This window comes from Sorex araneus, chromosome 4, assembly GCF_027595985.1.
Source record: "Sorex araneus isolate mSorAra2 chromosome 4, mSorAra2.pri, whole genome shotgun sequence".
Taxonomy (NCBI): domain Eukaryota; kingdom Metazoa; phylum Chordata; class Mammalia; order Eulipotyphla; family Soricidae; genus Sorex; species Sorex araneus.
In genome coordinates, this window is record NC_073305.1 from 37,462,599 (window position 1) to 37,484,983 (window position 22,385).

A 22,385-nucleotide genomic window follows, 5' to 3' on the forward strand; every position below is an offset into this window, starting at 1 on the left:
GGGCGGTTGCCCTGATGGACTGGGGAGGGAGAAGGCCGAGTACTTGGCGGTGCTACTGCCAGCTCTGTGGGTGTCACTCCAGTAGCGCCCAGGGGACCTGCCAGCGGGGATCACGCGACACGGACCATGGCGTGCCAGGGAAGCGGGCGAGCCCCCTGTACAGTCTCTCCAGCCCCGCCCCCCAGCACTTTCCAAGCAGGTGACCCCACCCCACCCCCGGGGTCCCTCGGGACACCCCTCTCTGCTGGGCGGGGCCTCGAGCAAGCGCCGAGCCTCGGCAGCCAGCACCCCTCTGTTGGCTGGGTGGCTGTGGGCGAATCACCCAGCCTTCCGCCACCGGCTGCTCGGGAGGACTCTGGGGTTGCAGTGACTTGGGGAGTGACCGGACTCGCCTGCGGAGAGATGGGGAGGCGCCAAAAGGGTGGCGGTGACCTGGGCGCTCAGGCGGAGCCGAGCTCCTGGCTGCCCCCTGGTGGGCCCATGTGTGCACAGCGACCCCGGGCCTCCCGGCTCACAATTCCGGGAACGGCTGGGGCGGGGCCAGCTGCGGGTGGGCAACACTCCAGAAAACGCTTGGGAAGTTTTCCTGGGTCCAGCCAGGTCCTGTGAAGTCTTGCCCCCCTGAACTGTGGGCTGCACGGGTTCGCCTACGCTCTGGCCGCGACAGCTGGAGACAGCAGCACAGGGGACTGAGCACACGTTTTGCATGCCGGAGGCCCAGTTTTATGCCCCAGCACCCCCACCTCACCCCACCCCCGCTGGATGATCCCCTGAGCATCACCAGGCACCACCAGGCATGGCCCCCAAAGCAGAAGGAAAGAAGGATATTCTGTGCAGGGCAGCCAGGCTGGGGACCCCGCAACTCCTTGCTCCTTGCCTTAGTACCTTAGTACCTCCTCCTCCTCCTCCTCCTCCTCCTCCTCTCCCCTCCCCTCCCCTGTCCTCCTCTCCCTCCTCTCCCCTCATCTGCCCCCCTCCCCTCTCCCCTCCTCTCCCCTCCCCTTATCTCTGCTCCCCTCCCCTCCTTTCCCCTCCCCTCCCTCCCCTCCTCTCCCTCCTCTCCCCTCATCTGCTCCCGTCCCCTCTCCCCTCCTCTCCCCTCCCCTCATCTCTGCTCCCCTCCCCTCCTTTCCCCTCCCCTCCCCTCCCCTCCTCTTCCCTCCTCTCCCCTCATTTTTGCTCCCCTCCCCTCCTTTCCTCTCCCCTTCCCCTCCTCTCCTTTCCTCTCCTTCCCCTCCTCTTCTCTCCTCTCCTCTCCTCTCCCTCCCCTCCTTTCCTTTCCCCTCCCCTCCCCTCCCCTCCCCTCCCCTCTCCTCTCCTTTCTGTCTCTGTCTCCTGCAGGCTGCTCGGCTCATCAAAAATCTGATCAAGGCCTTGGAGACCAGAGAGCCCCAAAACCCGCACCTCTATCTCAGAAAGATCCTTGTGGTCAGCCGACTGGTGAGTTTCTGTCCTGGCTTCTCTCATGGTTCCTGGGTGAGCATTGCCCCCCCCTCCACCCTCCCCCCAGCTCTCTGAGGCCTGTGCCCAGCACCCCAGCTGGTGGCCCAGCCCTGCTAGGCCTCTCCCTGCTTCTGACCGGTGCCCCCCATCTCCCCCCTTCCCGCCCCCGCACCGCATCCCCAGAAGAGCTGGGGGAAGGAGGGGCCTGTGACGGCTCTGAGGGGGAGAGCCGCCTTGCTGGCAGGAGGGGAGTAGCACAGCTGTGTGCAGGGCCCCCCACCCCACAGTATCTCTGGGCCCAGCTGCACTACGCAGCCCGCCCCACCCCACCTGCACCCCACTCCCTGCCCAAGGCTGCTGGCTTCCCCTCAGGCCTGCAGAAGGTACTGACCCTGCGGGCTGCCTGCCCCTCTCAGCCCCCACGCAGGTTCTGACTAGACCCAGCAGCAGGACGCTCTTCCCCCCCACAAGTCTGTGTCAGAACTCCCCTCCCTCTTCTCCGCCCCACAGTAGGGGACATAACAGCTTGGCCTTCTGGGCCACTGCTCCTTCCTAGACACAAGGACCCACCCGCCTCCCAGCTCCTTCCACAGTTGACAGACCTGGGGGTGGGGGTGGGGCACCTTTAACCCTGGGAGGCAGTTTGCAAGGATGTAGCTGAAGGTGGTTTGCAGGGATGTGACTGGAGAGGGTTGCAGGGATGTGACTGGAGGGTTTGCAGGGATGTGGCTGGAGGGGGTTTGCAAGGATGTAGCTGGAGGCGGGTTGCAGGGATGTAGCTGGAAAGGAGTTTGCAGGGATGTAGGTGGAGGGGGTTTGCAGGGATGTAGCTAGAGGTGGTTTGCAGGGATGTAGATGGAGGGGGTTGCAGGGATGTAGATGGAGAGGAGTTTGCAGGGATGTAGCTGGAGGGGGTTGCAGGGATGTAGGTGGAGGGGGTTTGCAGGGATGTAGCTGGAGGGGGTTGCAGTGATGTAGATGGAGGGGATTTGCAGGGATGTAGGTGGAGGGGTTTGCAGGGATATAGGTGGAGGGGGGTGCAGGGATGTAGGTGGAGGGAGGGTGCAGGGATGTAGGTGTTGGGGGTTTGCAGGAATGTAGCTGGAGGGGTTTGCTGGGATGTAGCTGGAGGGGGTTGCAGGGATGTAGCTGGAGGGGGTTGCAGGGATGCAGCTGGAGGGGGTTGCAAGGATGCAGCTGGAGTGCATTCGCAGGGCTGCGGGATCATGCTCCCTGTGGATGACCAGGACAGGAGCTCCCTGCTGGGCCCCGGACCCAGCCCACCCATGCCCACTCCTGATGTCCCGGCCCCTGGGCGGGCAGGCCCGGCTGACGGCCTGCCCTGGCTGTCCTCTGCAGTGTGGGCGGCAGCAGGCGGTCCTGCAGCAGGTGTGCAGCTTCCTGGAGCGCACCTTCATGACCACGTCGTCCTTCGCCCAGGCGGCCACGGAGCTGGGCTACCTCTACATCCTGCACGGCCAGGTGAAGGAGGCGCGGCTGTGGTACAAGGAGGCCATGAAGCTGGAGGAGAGCAATGTGACAGTGATGACAGGTCCCCGTGGGCCCCAGGGGGGTGGGCATTTGGGGGTGACCTTCCATGGAGTCATGGGGACAGAGGTCAGGGGCACAGGGATTCCCAATAGTCCCCCTCTCCAGCCCTAGTGGGCAAGCAGCCTGCCTGGTGCCCCGCCTGGGAGCCCTGGTTGGGGGTCCCCCGCCCGGGACCCCGCCTGCGACTCAGTGGCCCCAGATGCCCCTAACCCCACACCACAGTGGGAACTTTCTAGAGCCTGTTTTTTTATGTTTGTTTGGTTTTGGGGTGGGGGGCTTCTCCTGGAGCTTGGGAGACCATGTGGCTATAATATTGAGCTGGGGCCCCTGTCGGTGGAGTATGTGCTCCAGCTCTGGGCCCTCTCTCTAGCTCCCCAATTTTTTTCTTTCCTTTTTCTTTTTGGGGTCACACCCGGGAATGCACAGGAGTTACTCCCGGCTCTGCACTCAGGAATTACCCCTGGCGGTGCTCGGGGGGCCATATGGGATGCTGGGAACCAAATCCAGGGCAGCCCCGTGCAAGGCAAACGCCCTCCCTCCCCGCTGTGCTATCGCTCCAGCCCCACTACCTACCTTCTCAATTTTTATTCTCCGTGTATGTTCAACACAAAACAAAGCAACCAAACCACGCCCCCACCCCACCCCCTGAAATCTGCGGTCGCTGCTGAATGCTGAAACAGCCACATTGAGTTTGGGTTGAGGAGCCTGATCTGGACCGGTGCTCAAGGCTAGCGGGCCTCTGGCCCTGGCTCGGAGGGATGCTTCTGTTCTTTGTTTCAGGGCCACACTTAACCACACTCGTGGGTCACTGCCAGCTCGTTCGTTGCTCAGGGACCACTCAGGGGACCACCATGGGACTCTGGGGATCAAACCTGGGCCTCCTGCACGCAAAGCATGTGCTTGGATCCCGGAGCTGCCCGCAAGCCCCCTTGGTGGGTGCCTGCAGAGAGAAGCTCTCGCGGTCCTGCGCTCTCGGGTCCCCGCCAATGCAGAGCCACCTGTCGGGGCGATCTGGAAACCACGCTGACTCCCAGCCCTTTCTGCGTCCTCTGTCCCCAGATCCCACCAAAGGACGGGAAGGTGTTTGAGTGAGCAGGGGTGAAGCCACTGGCCTAGAGACAGGAAAGGTGCCTGCAGTGGACCCCGAAGGGAAGAGCTTTACAATTCTCAAAGACAGAGGGGCAGGAAGCAGCTCAAGGGGCTGAAGCCTCTGCTACAACCTCCCCCCACCCCCAAGCCTCCTGGCCGCCAAGAGTAGTCCCTGAGCCCTGCGGGGTGTGGCCCCAAAACAAAAAGATGAAGTAGATGGCAGCCAATCCACGGACAGGTGTGCCAAGTGTTCTGGATCCCAACATGGCCGTGATAGGAGATCCAAAAGACAGGGCAGACCTGGCCGCAGCCACAGTACCGCGGGTAGGGTGTGTTTGCCTTGCACAAAACCAACACAGATAGGATCCCCGGCATCCCTTAAGGTCCCCTGAGCTCTGCCAGGAGTAATTCCGGAGTGCAGAGTCAGGAGTAGCCCCTGAGCCTTGTCCTGAGTAACCCCCAAACAAGCAAAAATTTTTTTAAAAAAAGAGATAATAAATTTGTTTTTTTTTTTAATTTTTGTTTTTTCTTTTTTTTCTCAGTAATAACTGAGTAAGACATTGTGAAGATAGTTAAACAATAAATGGCAAATTAATGGAAGGTCAGCGATGCTCAGGGGTTTCTCCTGGCTCTCTACTCAGGAATTACTCCTGGCGTTGCTTGGGGGACCATTTGGGATGCCGGGGATCGAACCTGGGGATCGAAGCTGGGTCAGTTGAGATTAAAGCTGAGGTAGATAAATGGGACAGAAATAGTTCTTACGATAAAGATGGCATTTCACAAAATAGATTTTTCTAACTCATGATTGAAACCTGTCAACTGACAAGAAATAAAGACAAATCCCTATGTCATACTGCACTCTAAATAAATTTCAGATAAGGGCCGGAGCGATAGTCTAGTACAGCGTGTAGGGTGCTTGCCTTGCCTGTAACTGACCCAAGTTAGATCCCCAGCACCAAAAATGGTTTTCTGAACCCTGCCAGGAGCGATCCCTGAGCTCAGAGCCACAAATAAGCCCTTTGAATAGTTGGGTGCGACTCAAAAAGCAAAATTTTAAAAAAGAATTCCAGATTAAGTATTTAAGGCAAAACTAAATCTGGGGACTCTTAACTGTTGACTCCAAATTCAGACACTGCAAAGTCAAATATTTTACCAATCAGACTATGTGAACTTCTTTTAAATTTTTTTAATTTGGGGTCACACCTGGGGATCAAGCCCTAAAAAATATCTGCCGAGTGCCCAGGACAGTCACAGGTATCTTCTCATGCTTCTGTGTGAAATGCACTGGTCTTGGCTTTAATTCACAGTGTTCAGGGGATCATGTCATGCTAGGAATTGAAGACCAAAGATGTAATCGTTGAGTAAGACAATGTGAAGATAGTTAAACGATAAATGGCAGATTAACGGAAGGTCTGCAAGAAAGGGTTCATATGAATCTAAGTTATCCCTGTGTATTCATAGAGGGGCAGAGGCGCTCTCTCTCTCTCTCTCTCTCTCTCTCTCTCTCTCTCTCTCTCTCTCTCTCTTTCTCTCTCTCTCTCTCTCTCACACCACTTCCCCCACCCCGGGGAGGCCGATGGCCATAGGTAAGCGAAGGAAAGAACGAGTGCCAGGCTGGTCGGTATCAATTGCAGTTTATTCCAATCTCCATTCCCCTCCTGCTTCTCTCTCTCCCGCCCTTCTGCTTCTCTCTCTCCCGAGCCCCTCTCGCTCTCACTTCTGACTCTGTCTCTTACTTCTGACTCTGACTCACTTTGTGCTCTTTCTTTCCCCTGCTTCTGGCTCTGATGACTCCCTGGTTCTCTTTCGCCTTGTGCTCTGCTTCTGTGTCTTCTCCCCCTGCTTCTCTTATAGTCTTAGGTTATATAGCAATCACATAGGGTGGTGACACAAAGGTGGGTTGAACATTAACAAATCAACAAAGAGGGGTAAGACCACTCCTCCAGGAGATTAACAAAATCTCATCTAAGGAGATTACTCCGAATTACTAGGAGATCCGCTCAAGGGTGGGATCCAAACAAGGGTGTGTTGCTTTCTTCTTTCCTCATCTAGTAATCCACTTAAGTAGTTGTAGTAAATCTACTTCAAATATTTCTAGCAATGTCATTCTGTATGAGCACAGTAAGAGATATATCAGACTTAAAGTTAGGTTCTTCCTGAGGATATTCACTATATATTCCAGACCACAGTCCTCAGGCTAGGTTAGTCTTCCTAACATCATCAGGGTCCTAGTCTTGTCATTACTTTTGGATCATGACAGCATTTCTCTATGACCATGCTCTCAACTTATAGTTGAGTATTGTGGTGCTTTGGCCTGGCCCATTTCGTTGCCAGGATAGCTCACATTTTGCTCTGGGTACATTCAGTCCCTCATCGGGACACTGCTTTTGGGGTGCTAGGAACTAAGGGAAACTGAGTCGAGAAAGCAGATGCCCAGGAGTAAATATTATTCGGAGTCAATCCGCAAGTTACAAAGCATAACATTAACTGTCTTCCTGTGTCCATACAGAAAGGACATTGCTTTAACGTAAACTATGCAAAAGACAGAGGAAAGCAATGTTTAACTTACAAGTTCAATGTCCTAGAAAGATCTGATCTTACAAGCTAACAGGATCTGATTAGGGAAAAGGTGATTAACTGATTGGGGAGGAGGAGGGCACAGAGATTAGTTTACAGGTAAACAGAGGAATGGGAGTGTCTCCAGAGTGCTTAAACGTAAGCTCCCTGTGGAAGGAAGGAAGGACAAACCAACGTTACCCTAAAATGTTTAGCGCTATACTCCAGCAGTCATGAATAGGAAATCCACAGAAGGTCATCAAAAGTATTAGAAGGAGCACCTGTTTCCTAATTTTTAAAAGCATGAATTGAGGGGCCAGAGAGAAAGGACAGCAGGTAGGGCGCTTGCCCTGCACGCGGCTGACCCGGGTTCCATCTCTGGCACTTGCTGTGGTTTCCCCGAGCACCGCCAGGAGTGATCCCTGGGTGCAGAGCCAGGAGTCGGCCCTGAGCACCCCTGGGTGTGGCCCAACAAACAAAAGCAAAAAACCCTGTAACTTGAAAATATGTGGCAATTCCCATTTCATCCCGGCAGAGCCCCTCCATGGCTGTGGGGACGGGGCCCTGTTCCACCTCTTGCAGGGGTGTCTCAGAGGCCGCTGGGTGGACAGTGGTTCCATCACACCTGAGGTGTGCACGCCCTCCGACCCCTCAGCTCTTCTTCAGGAATTAGAACCTGCTCCCCGTGGCATAGTATTTCCGCTCTGAGTGCAGAGTGTGAAGTGAGCTGAGAGGACAGGGCAGTGGAATGCCGCGTCACTGAAGAGAGTGGGAGAGAACTGTGTGGAGAATCGCACAGGAATGCTCAGAAGCAGGGTCCGGAGTGTGGCTCGGGGGCTAAGTGCATTTCTCATTATATGCACCCTGGGCCGGGTGCCCTGCCTGGCATGGCAGAACGAGAGGAAGAAAAAAATGTTTCGGGATCAGAGACGCACAGGGCTGGAGAACGAGAATTGTATGCTGGCTTCCATCCTGCTCACCACAGGGCTGGGGCGATAGCACAGCGGGGAGAGCGTTTGCCTTGCTCTCGCACTGACCCGGGTTCGATTCCCAGCATCCCACATGGTCCCCCCCCGCCTTCCTGAGTGCAGAGCCAGGAGTAACCCACGGTGCATTGCTGGGTGTGGATCAAAAAGCAAAAAAATAAGAAAAGAAAGAAAGAAAACCATCTTGTTCACCCTGTGTGACCACCTGATCCCACTCGGGTGTGGACCAAGAGCCCAAAAGGAAAAAGCAAAACAAAACAAAGTACTGAGGAGATCTGAAGGAATTGGTCCCATTATTCTCGGTGGTTATCTCAAGAGACAGATTAGATGCAGGGCCCAAGCCCATCATCCTCGGCTGCTCAGCCTAGCGGGTCCCTTGCCTCCCACAGGGATCATCTGGTGTCAGATCTTGGAGGGCCACCTGGAGGAGGCAGAGCACCAGCTGGAGTTCCTAAAGGAGGTGCAGCAGTCTCTGGGCAAGTCTGAGGTCAGCACCCTCTAGGGGGGCGGGGGTCCGCCAGGACTGTGTCCTCCTTGCCTTGCCGCAGCCTCCAGCGCCTCTCCCTCACCCCCCTGCCCCGCCGCCGCCGCGCAGGTGCTGGTCTTCCTGCAGGCCCTCCTGAGGTGCAAGCAGCAGAAGGGGGCGCAGGAGGCCCGGATGCTGCTGAAGGAGGCCGTGGAGCTGCACTTCTCCAACATGCAGGGCCTCCCGCTGGGCCCCGACTACCTGGAGAAGCTGAACCCCCTCTTCCTGGTCTGCATCGCCAAGGAATATCTGTTCTTCTGCCCCAACCAGGTGAGATGACAGTGCGTGCCTTCCCCGTGGGGCTTCGAGGGCCGCTCTGGACAGTGCCAGGCTGGCCTCAACCCTGGCCCCGGGGAACCAGCCCTCGGCTCTCCTAACGTGGGGCTGCAGAGATAGCGCAACGGGTAGGGCGCTTGTGTGCCTTACATGGCCGACCCGGGTTCAATCCCCGGCATCCCCCAGGGGCCCCCAGAACACCGCCAGGCGTGAGCCCTGAGCACCCCTGGGTGTGGCCGCAAAGAATCACCCAGAAACAAAACTTGTGTGCACTGTGCAGAAGCCGCCTGGACCATGTCCCGGTGCCCATCTGGCCTGGCTCAGGGCCCAGGACTTGAAGCATCTGGAAGAAGCTCCCAGGTGATGCCTATGGCTGCTGGTGCCCGATGCTCCCTGGGAGGGAGGAGCAGGCCCCTGGCCTGGCCCTGCCCTTCTGGAGGAGAACTGGCCCGGCCTCTCTCCCTGGAGCCTTCACGGAGCACGTTGGCTCCACTGGCCCGGCCTGCTCTCCCAGCCGGGCGGGATTCCTGAGAGGCAGGATCATCCGTGTGCTCTGTCCCCCCGTGGTGCCTGGCAGTGAGTCATCCCACAGGCAGTTAGGAAGCTCGGCCGGGAGCCAGACAGGCGGCCAGGCACGGGCACCCCGAGGGGGATGGCGTTGGCTGAGAACGCCCCCTGGAACGGGCCGACCACACAGCCGGGACCCTGTGTTCCCACAGCCCCGCTCGCCAGGCCAGATCGTGTCTCCACTGCTGAAACAAGTAGCCATGATCTTGAGTCCTGTGGTCAAAGCAGCCCCTGCTCTGATCGACCCCCTGTACGTGATGGCTCAGGTCAAGTATCTCTCAGGTGAGCCGGATCCTCCTGCCAGGGGGCCCAGCTGGTAGTGTCCACATGCTTACCTGTGCCCACATACCCTCACACACACAGTGTCACATACTCCCAGTACCCTCATACACGTGCTCACATGCTCACACGCTTACATACATGTTCTCACACACTCATCCACGCTCATATGACCATGCACTCTCACACATGCTCTCACACTGTCACCTGCTTTCACCTACCCTCTCGTACATACGCTCACACATGCTTACATCTGTTCACACGTGCATTCACGCACATCCATGCTCACTTATACCTTCGCACAGGCTCACACATGCACTTAGACATGCTTTCATACACATACATGCTCTCACATACACTCTCACACATGTGCTTACACCTGCTCACACGTGCATTCACACACATCCATGCTCACACATACCCTCACACAGGCTCACACATGCACTTAGTTATGCTCTCATATACACACATGCTCTCATACGCTCTCATACATGTTCACACGTGTACACACATGCTTGTGCATGTACTCACATACATGCTCATGCACACAGTGCCTGGCAGGACTATCTGCACTTCGGGTTTCTCGCCAACCCAGGTCTCCAGCAGAGGGGCCTTCCACCCGAACCTCCTGCTCCCAGTGGCTCCAGCGCCCAGGGTGGTCTCTGTCTCTTGGCCCTGTATCCCACGGGGTGCGCTCAGCTGAGGGCTGTTTACCTGGGTGCCACCCACTGGGTCCAAGGTGAGGCACTGGCAGGTGCCAGCGGGCTTAGGGCCAAAGCAAGGTCTCCGCTGGACATGTCCACATCCCTGTGGCAGCCAGGAGGGGCAGGCACTGGGAACGCAGGGCCAGCACTTCCCGCCCTTCAGGTGATGGAGCCCAGGCAGGAGCAGCCCCCGAGGCTGCCTCTGCCCCACCAGGACGTGCCCACTCGCAGAGCCTGGCCTGGAGCACCAGGCTGAGGGGGTCCTTCCCGGGCCCCGCCGGGCTCCTGTGGAGAGGAGCAGGATCCCAGCTCCCACCATGCAGGCAGGGCTGGGCGGCAGCCTGTCTAAGGCTCTGAGCACAAGCTGCGTCCCTCATGGCGGTGGTCACTAGGTTTGCTCCTGGGCTGCGGGCCTCAGTGTCCCCCGAGCTCCCAGAGAGAGTGGCGGATGGCCTGAGCACGTCCCGAGGCTGCTGGGACAAGTGTGAGTTCCTGGCGTCCGTCTCGTCACGGCGGGGGCACCAGCCGCGCAGTCTGCACCTTGCGGAGGGAGCTGGCTACGGGGGAGGTGGCAGCCCCCCACCCGAGGCCCCTTCTCGGAGCTCCCTGAGCCCCCGGGGGCCCCACCTGGAGAGGCCTGTTTCTCGCTTCCTAGGAGAGTTCGAGAACGCCCAGAGCACCCTGCAGCGCTGCCTGGAGCTGGACCCCACCTCCGTGGACGCCCACCTGCTCCTGGCCCAGATCTACCTGGCTCAGGGAAACTTCGCCCTGTGCTCCCACTCTCTGGAGACGGGCGTCAGCCACAACTTCCAGGTCGGGGCTCCCCCTTGGCAGCCTGCGGAGCCCCACCACACCCCCTGCAGCTGGCCACAGCCCCCTCTTGCACTGCAAGAGTGACCCCAGGCCCTAGTGCCCTCGGCCCCTCCGTGGCCCCCTCCTCTTCTCTGCCTGCCATGAGCCCGTCAGGAACCCGAGCCCTCCACCCCGCACCCCAGACACACACACACACACACACACACACACACACACACACACACACACACACACACACACACACACACACACACACACTCTTTGTGCCTCTCTAGGTCCGGGACCACCCTCTTTACCACTTCATCAAGGCCAGGGCCCTCAACAAGTCTGGGGACCACCCAGAGGCCATCAAGACGCTGAAAATGATCATGAAGTTGCCGGCCCTGAAGGAGGCAGGCAGGCGGCCTCGTGGGCCGTCCGTGGGCCCCAGCGAGCGCATCTGCATCCTCCTGGAGCTGGTGGACGCCCTCAGGTTGAACGGGGAGCTGGTAAGGGAAAGGCCGCTCCCCTCCCTCCCGCCGGGCTGGCCAGGCACCCTCTCAGCCCCAGCCTCCCGTTTCAGGTGCCCCTTGTCCTCGTCACTCAGGGCCCAGGTCTCTCCCTGTCTCGGGGCTATCAGCACCCCATGCCCAGGAATGCCAGGTCCAAACCCCGTTGGGGGCCCAGGTGACCTCACTGCCCAGGAGGCCTCCGGGGACCTGGCGCCCAAGGCCCATGAGGGCCTCTTGAGGCGGGTGTGCGGGTCTGGCAGCGCCCAACGTGGGGGTGCCAGCGTCCCTGTGAGCTCCGTGAATGATGTCTCTTTAGGGCTCTGCAGTGTGCAACCTGCTCAACTGTCTGTAGTGGCTGGGGAAGGTCTGGCTGGCAGGGGCGGGGAGCAGCTGGGCATCCTGTGAGCACCGGGAATGCGGAGGCAGGAAGGAAGTCCTGGCGGGCGGTGGTGGGGACTCTGCTCACACCTGTTCCTCCGATGGTTTTTTTTTTTTTCAGCAGAGCTCCGGGGCCCTGTCTCCGGGGGGCCCCAGCCTTCTCTGTGACAATCCCAGCAGACAAGGTGCCAGCCTGTGAGACCTTTTCTTCTTAAAGATAAAAATAGCTTCGGAGGGGCTGGAGAGACAGTACGGTGGGCTAGGGCGCTTGCCTTGCAAGCAGCTGGCCCAGGTTTGATCTCTCGCACCCCCTATGGCCCCTTGAGCCCCACCAGGAGTGAGCTCTGAGCCACAAAGCCCGGAGTAAGCCCTGAGCACTGAAGAGGGTGGCCCCCGCAAAGTAAACCAACCAAAAAAAAAAAAAGTTGCTTCAGAGTAGGGGCTGGAGAGGTAGAATAAGCAGGCAAGGCTCTTACCTTGCACAGTGGCCAACCCAGGTCCGATCTCCGGCACCCTCGTATGGTCTCCCAGCACTGCCAGGAGTGATCCCTGAGCACAGAGCCAGGAGTAAGCACTGCGCACTGCCAGGTCAAAACCAAACAAAAACCTTTGTACTTCCCTTAAATTTGCCAAACAAGGAACAAAAAAAGAACTAAAAGCAGAGAAAGAGTCTTCATCCGCAACAAGAGGAAGGAGCAGCTGCCTCGAAGCGTAGCTGATCCACAGAGTAGCCCACTAGCTGGTATTTCCTCCGCCTCCATGCGGGACACAGAGCTGCAGGCCAGATGGAGGCCTTGTCCCGCCTGCAGTTCCCCTGGGAGGAGAGCGGGAGGAGAAGTGCAGCGGGTGGGTGCTGGGGTTCCTGGGTCTGCGGGAAGGGTCAGGCGGGGGTGGTGCAGCCGAGGGGAGAGCAGGAAGGACCCGAGGGGTGCATGCAGATGCATGGCTGCACGGCTGCAAGGCGAGAAAGAGAATCACTGAGAGAGGGGCCAGAGAGCCAGGACAGCAGGTAGGGCACTTGCCTTGCATGCTGCAGACCCAAGTTGGACCCCAGGCATCCCATGTGGTCCAGCAGGAGTAATTCCTGAGCATAGCTGGGTGTGCAACGCCACCCCCTCCCCACCCCCGCCCAAATAGTCAAAGAACACAGATCTGTGACCATAAAAATGGTGGTGGTTTGTTGTTTTTTTTTTAAGTGAACGTACCTAAATTATTTTTTCTTAAATGATAGTGGTTCAAGCAAACAACAATGAAACTTCTCTACTGCAAAGGGCCCAGAAAGTAAAGGGAGAGGATGCAAAAGCCATGGCCAGGCACAGAAAAAGCCAGGAAGGGTGCATGGAGGCAGGGCATGGCGAGGGATGCCCGGGAAGGCCTGATGCAGGGTCCGAAGCATCAGGGTGTAGAGTTAGGGTCAAAATCACCCAGGGTGCAACTCCAGTGACTAGGTCTTATGCCTCTGAGTACCAGCTGGAGAGCTGCATCCCTGCACACCCCCCTCCCCCAAAGACTCGCCAACTTGGGGCCAGGTGGTTTCTGCAATCCCTGCTGCAGGGTACCTCGACCCGGCCCCAGGCACCGTGTTGATGATGCAGGACAGGGACCGGGAGGGCTGGGCTCTCTACCTGCCACGCGGGCCACTCTGCTGGGAGATGCTCCCCATAGGCTCAAGTCTCCTTCCTTCCTTCCTTCCTTCCTTCCTTCCTTCCTTCCTTCCTTCCTTCCTTCCTTCCTTCCTTCCTTCCTTCCTTCCTTCCTTCCTTCCTTCCTTTCTTTCTTTTTTTTTTTTTGGTTTTTTTGGGGGGTCACACCCGGCAATGCACAGGGGTTACTCCTGGCTCTGCACTCAGGAATTACTCCTGGCTGTGCTCGGGGGACCATATGGGATGCTGGGATTCTAACCCGGGTTGGCCACGTGCAAGGCAAACGCCCTACCCGCTGTGCTATTGCTCCAGCCCCTCTTTCTTTCTTTCTTTCTTTCTCTCTTTCTTTCTTTCTTTCTTTCTTTCTTTCTTTCTTTCTTTCTTTCTTTCTTTCTTTCTTTCTTTCTTTCTTTCTTTCTTTCTTTCCTTTCTTTCTTTCTTTCTTTCTTCCTTTCTTCCTTTCTTCCTTCCTTCCTTCCTTCCTTCTTTCTTTCTTTTTTCTTCCTCCTTTCTATCTTTCTTTCTTTCTTTTTCTTTCTTTCTCTTTCTTTTCTTATATCCCAGAGGGGCCGAAGCAATAGCACAGTGGGTAGGGCATATGCCTCGCATGCTGTTAACCCAAGTTGGATTCCCAGCATCCCATATGGTCCGTCAGCACTGCCAGGAGTGATTCCTGAGTGCAGAGCCAGGAGTAATCCCTGTGCATCGCCGGATGTGACCCCCCTCTCCCCAAAAAAGCCAAAAACAAATCCCCGAAATTTAATGTTTGCTTGATACATTTTATATATAGAATAATTGGGACCATTTTCTGTGAGTGCCCCTGGAAATCTGGTGGAGGCACAAAGGGGAGACAATTTGGACACATCTGAAGTGGAATCACAAACCCAATTTTATGACTATTCTTAGCTTAAAGATCTTTCTCTAGTTCCATGAGGCCTCTCCCTCAAAAGCACTCAATCTGCTGGAGCTATTATGTGAAAACAGCTGGCATTTAGGAGGGCATCCGTGTTGGGCATTTAAATCCTTGGAAATAACAAGTATTCCGCTTTTGAAGTTCTCACTGCCGGGAGACTTTTTTCACTCCAAGCAGATAGCCCTGGTACTCCTCCTCCCCCAGCCCAGGGCAAGGGGCGCTGGCGCTCGGGTGGGCCCTCAGCCTGGGCAGGCCCCCCCTGAGGCGAGTCTGCTGGGCTCCCCCCTCGTCTAGCATGAGGCCACCAGGGTCATGCAGGACGCCATCAAGGAGTTCAGTGGCACGCCCGAGGAGAGCCGCATCACCATCGCCAACGTGGACCTGATGCTGAGCAAAGGCAGCGTGGACCTGGCGCTGAGCATGCTGAGGGACGTCTCGCCCAAGCAGCCCTGCTACACGGAGGCCAAGGAGAAGATGGCCGACATCTACCTGCGGAGCCGCAAAGACGTCCGGCTCTACATCGGCTGCTACCGGTGAGCCCGGGCGCCTCGGCCCGCAGCCTTCCCCCAAGCCAGCTCTTCCCCCAAGCCAGTTCCCGGATGTGTGACCAGCGTTTGCACTTAACCCTAGTGGGTTCGACTAGGAGCCTGGTGGGGGCAGCCAGACTAGCTCGTTGCCAAGTTCTGCGGTTACAGCACCAGACCCGGCCCAAGCCCTGCTTTGCTGGCCTCCCGCACCCCCAGGCCCCCTTGGGGCTCCCACGCTGAGCGGAGCAACGGAGAATGGGTTACTACTTAGGCTGGGCTGAGGAAGTGAAACGGCCTGCCCGCAGCACCCAAGGGAACTGGTGTGAGGTGGAGATGGAGTGGGTGGCTGAGGCCCAGAGAGGGGCCGTCGCCATCTGATAGGTGAGGGAGGGACAGAAGCCCCTTGTCAGCAATATGGGTCAAAGGAGCGCTGGCCAGGGCTAGGGCACTCTGTTCTGAGAGAGCAGAAAGCCAGCGAACTGGAATGACACAGTCATGGCGGAGTATGAGAAAGCAGGATGGCCCACCCAATAGTGAGAGGCCCCAGTGGGCAGCTGGAGCCCCTGTCTTGTGAGACCCGCATCAAGTCTCACCCACAAGGAAAGGAAGGGTGGAGGGATGGACACATGGGTGCATGGACAGAGCCTGGATGGGTGCATGGATGGATGGATGGATGGATGGATGGACGGATGGATGGATGGGTGCATGGATGGGTGCATGGATGGATGGATGGATGGGTGGGTTGGTTGGATGGATGGATGGATGGATGGATGGATGGATGGATGGATGGATGGATGGATGGATGGATGGATGGATGGATGGATGGATGGATGGATGGATGGATGGGTTCATGATTGGGTTCATGGATGGATGGATGCATGCATGCATGCATGGATGCATGGATGGATGCATGGATGGATGGGTGCATGGATGGATGGATGGGTTCATGGATGGATGCATGGATGCATGCGTGGATGCATCAGAGACTGCAAGGATGTAGAGTGCAGGGCTACAAGAATCAGTAAGAGAAGGAAATGGAATCAGAAGTTTGTGGTGACTCTTGCAGGGAGCTCTGCGAACATCTGCCTGGCCCCCATACCAGCCTGCTGCTGGGTGATGCTTTCATGAATATTCTGGAGGTGAGAAATGGCCTTTCCGAGGGGTTCCCCCCCCCACTCCCATCTCACTTCCCCAGTGGGCGAGGAGAGAGAGATTCTGGACTCTTCCCCACAGCCTGAGAAGGCCCTGGAGGTCTATGACGAAGCCTACAGGAAGAACCCACACGATGCCTCCCTGGTCAGCAGAATCGGGAAGGCGTGCGTGAAGGCCCATGAGTACAACAAGGCGAGGCTTGGGGGGTGAGGGAGAGGGGAGATGGAAGGGGGCTCTGTGGGCGGGGAAGGGGCACCAAGGGAACCTCCCCCGCCCTCCAGCTCGGCCCGAGCCCTGTGCCAGCAGGGAGGAAACCTCGTGAGGCTGGGGGGGAGGGGAGTGGTCTCTGTGCTGGGGAGGAACACCACCGGCGTGGCCCCGTGCGGCCCGTGGCCGTCACCTGGCGCCTGCCCCTCCTGCTCTCCCTCAGGCCATCAGCTACTACGAGGCGGCCCAGAAGATGAGCGGGTCCGACTCTCTGTGCTGTGACCTGGCGGAGCTGCTGCTCAAGTTGAAGAAGTTCAGCAAAGCGGAAAAAGTGCTGAAGCTTGCGCTGGAACGGGACTCGGGTGAGGCGGCCCCCTCGCGTCCTGCCCCGGTCCCCCCCCACCACCACCCCACCCTCCAAGCCCCCTGACTTCTCGGAGGCCGGGGAAGGCCCATGTCCACCTCTGCTTGCAGATAAAGATGTCCCCTCCCTGATGAACGATGTCAAGTGCTGGCTCTTGCTGGCCAAGGTTTACAGCAGCCATAGGAAAGAGGACGTGATTGAGACTCTGAACAAGGTGATGGGCCGACGCTCTCGTGCCTGTTTTTGGGGCTGGGTTGGGGGTGGGGGAGCTGGAGAAGAAAGGAGGGGACAGCACGTCGGGAAGGCTCCAGGCCCTGGGCCTCATAGTGTCAGCCCTGGCCTCCGCTTACTTGTCCCCTCCAGACTTCTCTCTCCTTGGCGCAGCTCCCGGGGCTCTGGGCTGGGCAGGGCCAGTGTCCTGGGGAGGCTGCTGGCAGTGGCAGCCGGATCGGGGCCCTGCCAGGAGCCTGCCGGGCTGGACACTGGGCGTGCCCCATCTCTGCGGTGCGGGCGATGGGAGGCAGCACGTGCTCACCCCCCGAGCCCCCGCTCGGCGCCCCTTCCTGCTTTCTGGGCAGATTCTCCCGGGAGCCCCCTGCGAGCAGCACTGGGCCCTTGTCATCTAAGAGATGCTGAATCGGGGGTCCAGGGCTAGACCCCAGGCTTTGGCGTGAGAGCCCTGCCTTCCCCCGTCAGCACTGCACAAACAGCCCTGATTCGGTTCAGAGAAATTAAGACCCAGGCCCTCTGTGGCACTCGGATCTGAGCCTGTGTGTCCCTCTGACCTGGCCCTTCCTACCCCTGCTGTCCTCTCCAAGGGCCGGCCGCCTGGGCCCTGTTCCCCATGGTCTGAGCTGGCAGCGGGGGGCCTTCTCTAATAATTGGGAGTGGCTGGTTCCCAGTGTTTTCCAGCGGCCAGTGCTGGGGGGCCCAGAGGCCAGCAGGGCCGCATTCACAACAGAAGTGTCGAGCTCACCCAGAGCAACACAGGGCGGCTCCAGCCTGGCGCACGGCGGGCGGGTGGGGGGGGAGGGGCGGCACACAAGGCGGTGCCCGGGGACGATGCCACCTGTGGTGCCCCAGCCTGGGCTCATCTCCAGCTTGTCCACGGGGCTCCTGCTGGGGGTGGGGGTGGGGGTGGCGGGGCCAGGCTTGACCAGGCCACCTGCTTGGCTCCAAGGCAGGACCTGGCGGCCGGGTGCTCTGGGGTGCCCCGCTCTGGGGTGCCCCGCTCTGGGTTCTGAGGCCAGGGCTGGGTCCCCAGGCCTTGGACCTCCAGTGTCGCATCCTGAAACGTGTCCCCCTGGAGCAACCGGAAATGATCCCGTCCCAGAAGCAGCTGGCGGGGGCCATCTGCGTCCAGTGCGGAGACCACCACATGGCAGAGAGGGACTACGCCAAGGCCGAGCGGGCGTACAAGGACGCCCTGTCCTATGTGCCCACAGACAACAAGGTGGGCCTCGGCGCCCGCCCCAGCTACCCCCGGGGTGGGGGAGAGGCCCCCAATGTGGGCCCCTGCTCTGGCTCCCCGGGACCACCCTGGGCCAGTCCTGGAATCGGTGCGGGGGGACCAGTATTGGGGTGGGGGGCCAGGAAGCAGAGCTGAAATCCCAGCTTCGATTTAGACCTTGGTTTGCTGGGGGCCCCTGGAGGTGGGGTGAGGGGTGAAAGAAAGAAGGGTGCGGGGCGTGCGGGCAGGAAGTGTTGCGGGGGAGAGAGGGACAGGCTGGGCGTGGACCGTGGAGGATGTGCTGCCCCCCACCCCCAGGGTCAGACCCCAGGAGGCCCCTCGCCCCCGTAGCCCCAGCGTCCTGTCTGCCCCGCCAGGTGGTGCTGGCGCTGGCGCAGCTCTACCTGCTGCAGGGACACCTGGACCTGTGCGAGCAGCACTGCGCTGTCCTGCTGCAGACCGACAAGGACCACGAGGCCGCCCTGGAGGTGAGGGGAACCGGCCTCCCGGGAAGGGGGGTGCTGGCAGCTAGGACAGTGAAGACCCCCCAGTGCTGCTTCCTGGGGGCACACACTGCCAGGGCCGGCGTGGGCAGGGGGGTGGGGGGGCAAGGGGCATCCTGCCCAGGTGGCTCCCGGGGCCATCCCAGAGCAAAGGGTCCCCAAGGGCACCCCTCCACTGGGCGACTCGCCGGGCCCAGAGTCTGCCCCGCCTCTGGGCTGGAGCTGGCTTGTCCCCTCACAGATGATGGCCGACTTGCTGTTTCGGAAGCAGAAGTACCAAGCCGCCGTGGACCTCTACCACCAGGTCCTGCAGAGGGCCCCAGGTACGAGCCCGCCCGTGGCCCCCGTGGGCCTCCCGCACCCCTTTCCCCCGGCACGGGCTGTGCCCCCCCAGCCCAGGCCTCTCCCCTCCTTCCTGCCCGGGCGGCGGAAGCCCCTTCCTCTTTGATTGTTCCCACACAGGCAGGAAGCGGACAGCCCGGCGGGACGTGCTGGCCCTTGGGCCCAGCCCGTTCCTGGGGGCAGGAAGGACAGTGCTGGGCCCGGGCCCGGGACGGCCCGTGGTTCCCCACCTCAGGGCCACCACAGCGGCAGAGTGCCCTTAGGGGGTGTCGCCCCCCCTGTCGATGGCGACACGGTCTCCGGGGGGATGGGGCTCCTGCCCACGCACCCCTCTGTGCTGGCCAGGGAGGGGGAGGAGCGGGACAGTACTGAGGGTCAGTTCTGAGGGGATACACCCTGACCCTCGAACCAGCCACAGTTGCAAATCCGCCCCTCCCCCACCAGCTTATAACCTCGGGCCAGCACCCAGCTAGTAGCTGTGTGCCTCAGTCTCCTCCTCTGGAAATGGGGACAAGGGACTCCCTGGCTCAGGTCTGGTCCTCATGCCTTCCCTTCAGCCTCGTCGTCGTCTGCCCCTCTGCTCTGAGGGTCGTGCACCCAGTGGGCCCGGAAGGCCGGCCCTTGAGCCCCTGCTGGGCAGTGCCCAGCTGCCTCCGGGCTCTGCCCTGCCAGCCCCCCACCCCACCTGACCCAGACACTGGTTTCTCCCCCGGCCCGTGCCCACACTCTCTCTTCCAGACAACTTCTCACTCCTGAATAAGATGATGGGTCTGCTGCGGAGGTGTGGGCAGCTGGAGGACGCCCCCGCCTTCTTTGAGCTGGCCAAGAAGAAGTCCAGCCGCGTGCCTTTGGAGCCGGGGTTCAACTACTGCAGAGGCATCTACTGTTGGTGAGAGGGGCAGGGCCCCGGGCCCGCTGGGGACGCGGCCCGCTGGGGACACAGCCAGGGGGTGGCCACACGCTGCTGCTTGTGCAGCCTCAGGGTGGCTGGAGTCCCTGTGCTCTGGGCCTCAGTTTCCCTGTCTGATTTCTTGGTGCTGCTCCTCCGTACTGCAGGTACCTGGGGCAGCCCAACGAAGCCCTGAAGTTCCTCAACAAAGCGCGCAAGGACAGCACGTGGGGGCAGAGCGCCGTCTCCTACATGGTCCAGATCTGCCTGAACCCCGACAACGAGATCGTGGGCGGGGAGTCCTTCCAGAACATTGCCGTCGAGAGCAAGTAAGGGCTGCCCCGGCGGGCCCAGGAGCATTATTCACCGGCGGGGGGGGAATGGGGGGAGCCTGGTGGGGTCCTGGCTGGAGCGGCGGCCTCCAGCTATCCCGGGTGCCGCCGCAGCCCCTCGGACCGGAAGCAGGCAGAGGAGCAGGGCTTGTGCACAGCCGAGAAGCTGCTGCGTGAACTCTACCGGCACGCAGCCGGGGCCCAGAGCCAGCTGCTGCTGCTCAAAGGCCTCTGGCTGCTGGCCACCAAGGACAAGACGAACGTGGAGATAGCCCTGAGCACCTTCATCGAGATGGCGCAGTCTGAGGTGCGCCGGCGGTGGGGGCATTGGGGGCGGGGGGAGGGCTCGGCAGGCGGGAGGGTCCGCCAGTGGGGAGCGCCCACACCCAAACCTGTCTCCCACCCCTTGCCCAGAGGGACAGCGTCTCCGTCCTGCTGGCCATGTCCCAGGCGTACATGCTGCTGAAGCAGGTCCCCAAGGCGCGCACGCAGCTGAAGCGTCTGGCCAAGGCCCCGTGGACGCCGGCCGAGGCCGACGACCTGGAGAAGAGCTGGCTCCTGCTGGCGGACATCTACTGCCAGAGCGGCAAGTACGACCTCTCCTCGGAGCTGCTCCGGCGCTGCGTGCAGTACAACAAGGCAAGCGGGTGTGCGGGGCTCCTGCTGGAAGATGGGACGGAGGCGGGGGGGGGGGGGGGACAGGAAATGGAGGCCAGGCAGATGCTGGGTGGGATAAGAGGAGGGACACAGGGTCAGTGAATTGGATGGGAGTGTGCAGCCTGGTGGGGGTTGTGGGGTAGGGTAAGTTACGGGGAGGCACACAGGGTCTGACGGCCAGGAGTGGGGGGACATTAGAAAGGGGTCCCAGGACGGAAGGGCACGCAGGAGAGGAAGGTGGTGGCGGCCAGCATAAAGCAGGGCTAGCCAGAGCCCAGGCAGCTAAGGAGGGGTCACAGTTCACTTCTCAGGTTCCATGGGGCTGGAGCCATAGCAGAGCGGGCAGGGTGTTTTGCCTGGCACGCGGCCCACCCGGGGTTGGATCCCTGGCATCCCCCACGGTCCCTTGGGCACCACCAGGAGTCATTCGTTCCTAAGCACGGAGCCAGGAATAAGCACTGAGCATTGCTGGGTGGGGCCCCAAAACCAAAACAAACAAACAAAAAATAGGGTATGTAAACAAAAAAGTAGGGTATGTGTGTGAGAGAGAGACAGAGACAGAGAGACAGAGACAGAGACAGAGAAGAGAAGAGGAGAGAGAGGAGAAAGGGAGAGGGAGCGAGAGGGGGAGGGAGGGAGAGGAGATGGGATGGGTTTGGTCTCCTCCCTTGGGCCTCTGACCAGCTGCGCCCCCCCAACCCCCGCCCCGCCGCAGTCCTGCTGGAAGGCCTACGAGTACATGGGCCTGATCATGGAGAAGGAGCAGTCCTACAAGGACGCGGCCGCCAACTACGAGCTGGCCTGGAAGTACAGCTGCTGTGCCAGCCCCGCCATTGGTGAGGGAGGGGGGCCTGGGGGGCGGGGGGGGGGGCGAGGCCCACTGCCCCCTCCAGCTCCAGGCCTGGGTTCCTGGCGGTGATACAGGCTCTTCCCCCTCCCCCTGGGCAGGCTTTAAACTCGCTTTCAACTACTTGAAGGACAAGCGATTCGTGGAGGCCGTCGAAGTCTGCCACAGCGTAAGCCCGGCCGGGGACAGAGGGTGGGGCTCGAGGGCCCCGGGGCCGTGGCCCCCCCAGATGCTACACCCCCTCCTCTTTGTCCCAGGTCCTCAAGGAATACCCCAACTACCCGAAAATCAGAGAAGAAATCTTGCACAAGGCCCAAAGCGCTCTGAAGCCCTAGTGCTGTTGGGAGAAGCCATGGGGCGGAAGCTTCCACCCAGAGGCTGGGAAGAGGGTCGGTGGAGGAGATTCAGAATGACATCGGGGGGCCCAGCGAAACAGTAGTGCCTTACACACAGCCGACGTGGGCCCACCAAGAGTGATCCCTGAGCACAGAGCCAGGAGTAAGCCCTGAGCATGCCAGATGTGGCTCCCAAAGCAACGCAAATAAAAAAAATTATTTAAAGCACATGACATTCTCCTCCCCTCACCGCATCTGTGCTGCTTCTATGTGTGTGTGTTCCGGGGGCTGGGGGTGGCTCGTGACCGAAGCACCTGCCTTTCGTGCCGGAGACCGAGTTCCAGCACTGCACGTGCCACGTGTAATCCTGGCAGCTCCACCGATGCCCGCTAGCACAACACAGTTCTGGGCACACCCAGCCCGGACGTGTGCGAGCACCAAGTCCCAGCGTGTGGCCCCCGAAAGCGTGCGTGAGCCGCCATGGGCACTCCACAGGAGCACGGCTCCTAGAGGGTGCGGCCCCCAAGAGACCCACAACAAAAGGAGTGGGCACCGTGCCGTGCAA

The 22,385-nt window shown here is 59.7% G+C and overlaps 1 protein-coding gene across 1 annotated transcript in view; it reads left to right on the forward strand.

Moving 5' to 3' along the window:
* TTC21A (tetratricopeptide repeat domain 21A) overlaps positions 1-22,054 on the forward strand; it is a 32,933-nt gene extending 10,879 nt beyond the window's left edge. Inside the window, exons 8-29 of the mRNA XM_055134381.1 lie at positions 1,342-1,440; positions 2,803-2,995; positions 8,015-8,112; positions 8,221-8,421; positions 9,147-9,276; positions 10,633-10,790; positions 11,066-11,278; positions 14,510-14,748; positions 15,809-15,881; positions 15,976-16,086; positions 16,325-16,463; positions 16,576-16,679; positions 17,730-17,918; positions 18,293-18,403; positions 18,660-18,741; positions 19,499-19,649; positions 19,817-19,978; positions 20,096-20,288; positions 20,396-20,620; positions 21,354-21,474; positions 21,587-21,654; positions 21,743-22,054. Of these exons, the coding sequence (XP_054990356.1) occupies positions 1,342-1,440; positions 2,803-2,995; positions 8,015-8,112; positions 8,221-8,421; positions 9,147-9,276; positions 10,633-10,790; positions 11,066-11,278; positions 14,510-14,748; positions 15,809-15,881; positions 15,976-16,086; positions 16,325-16,463; positions 16,576-16,679; positions 17,730-17,918; positions 18,293-18,403; positions 18,660-18,741; positions 19,499-19,649; positions 19,817-19,978; positions 20,096-20,288; positions 20,396-20,620; positions 21,354-21,474; positions 21,587-21,654; positions 21,743-21,820 (3,138 nt within the window). The 3' untranslated portion in view covers positions 21,821-22,054. The remainder of the gene's footprint in view (positions 1-1,341; positions 1,441-2,802; positions 2,996-8,014; positions 8,113-8,220; positions 8,422-9,146; positions 9,277-10,632; positions 10,791-11,065; positions 11,279-14,509; positions 14,749-15,808; positions 15,882-15,975; positions 16,087-16,324; positions 16,464-16,575; positions 16,680-17,729; positions 17,919-18,292; positions 18,404-18,659; positions 18,742-19,498; positions 19,650-19,816; positions 19,979-20,095; positions 20,289-20,395; positions 20,621-21,353; positions 21,475-21,586; positions 21,655-21,742) is intronic.
* Positions 22,055-22,385: the final 331 nt, after the last annotated feature.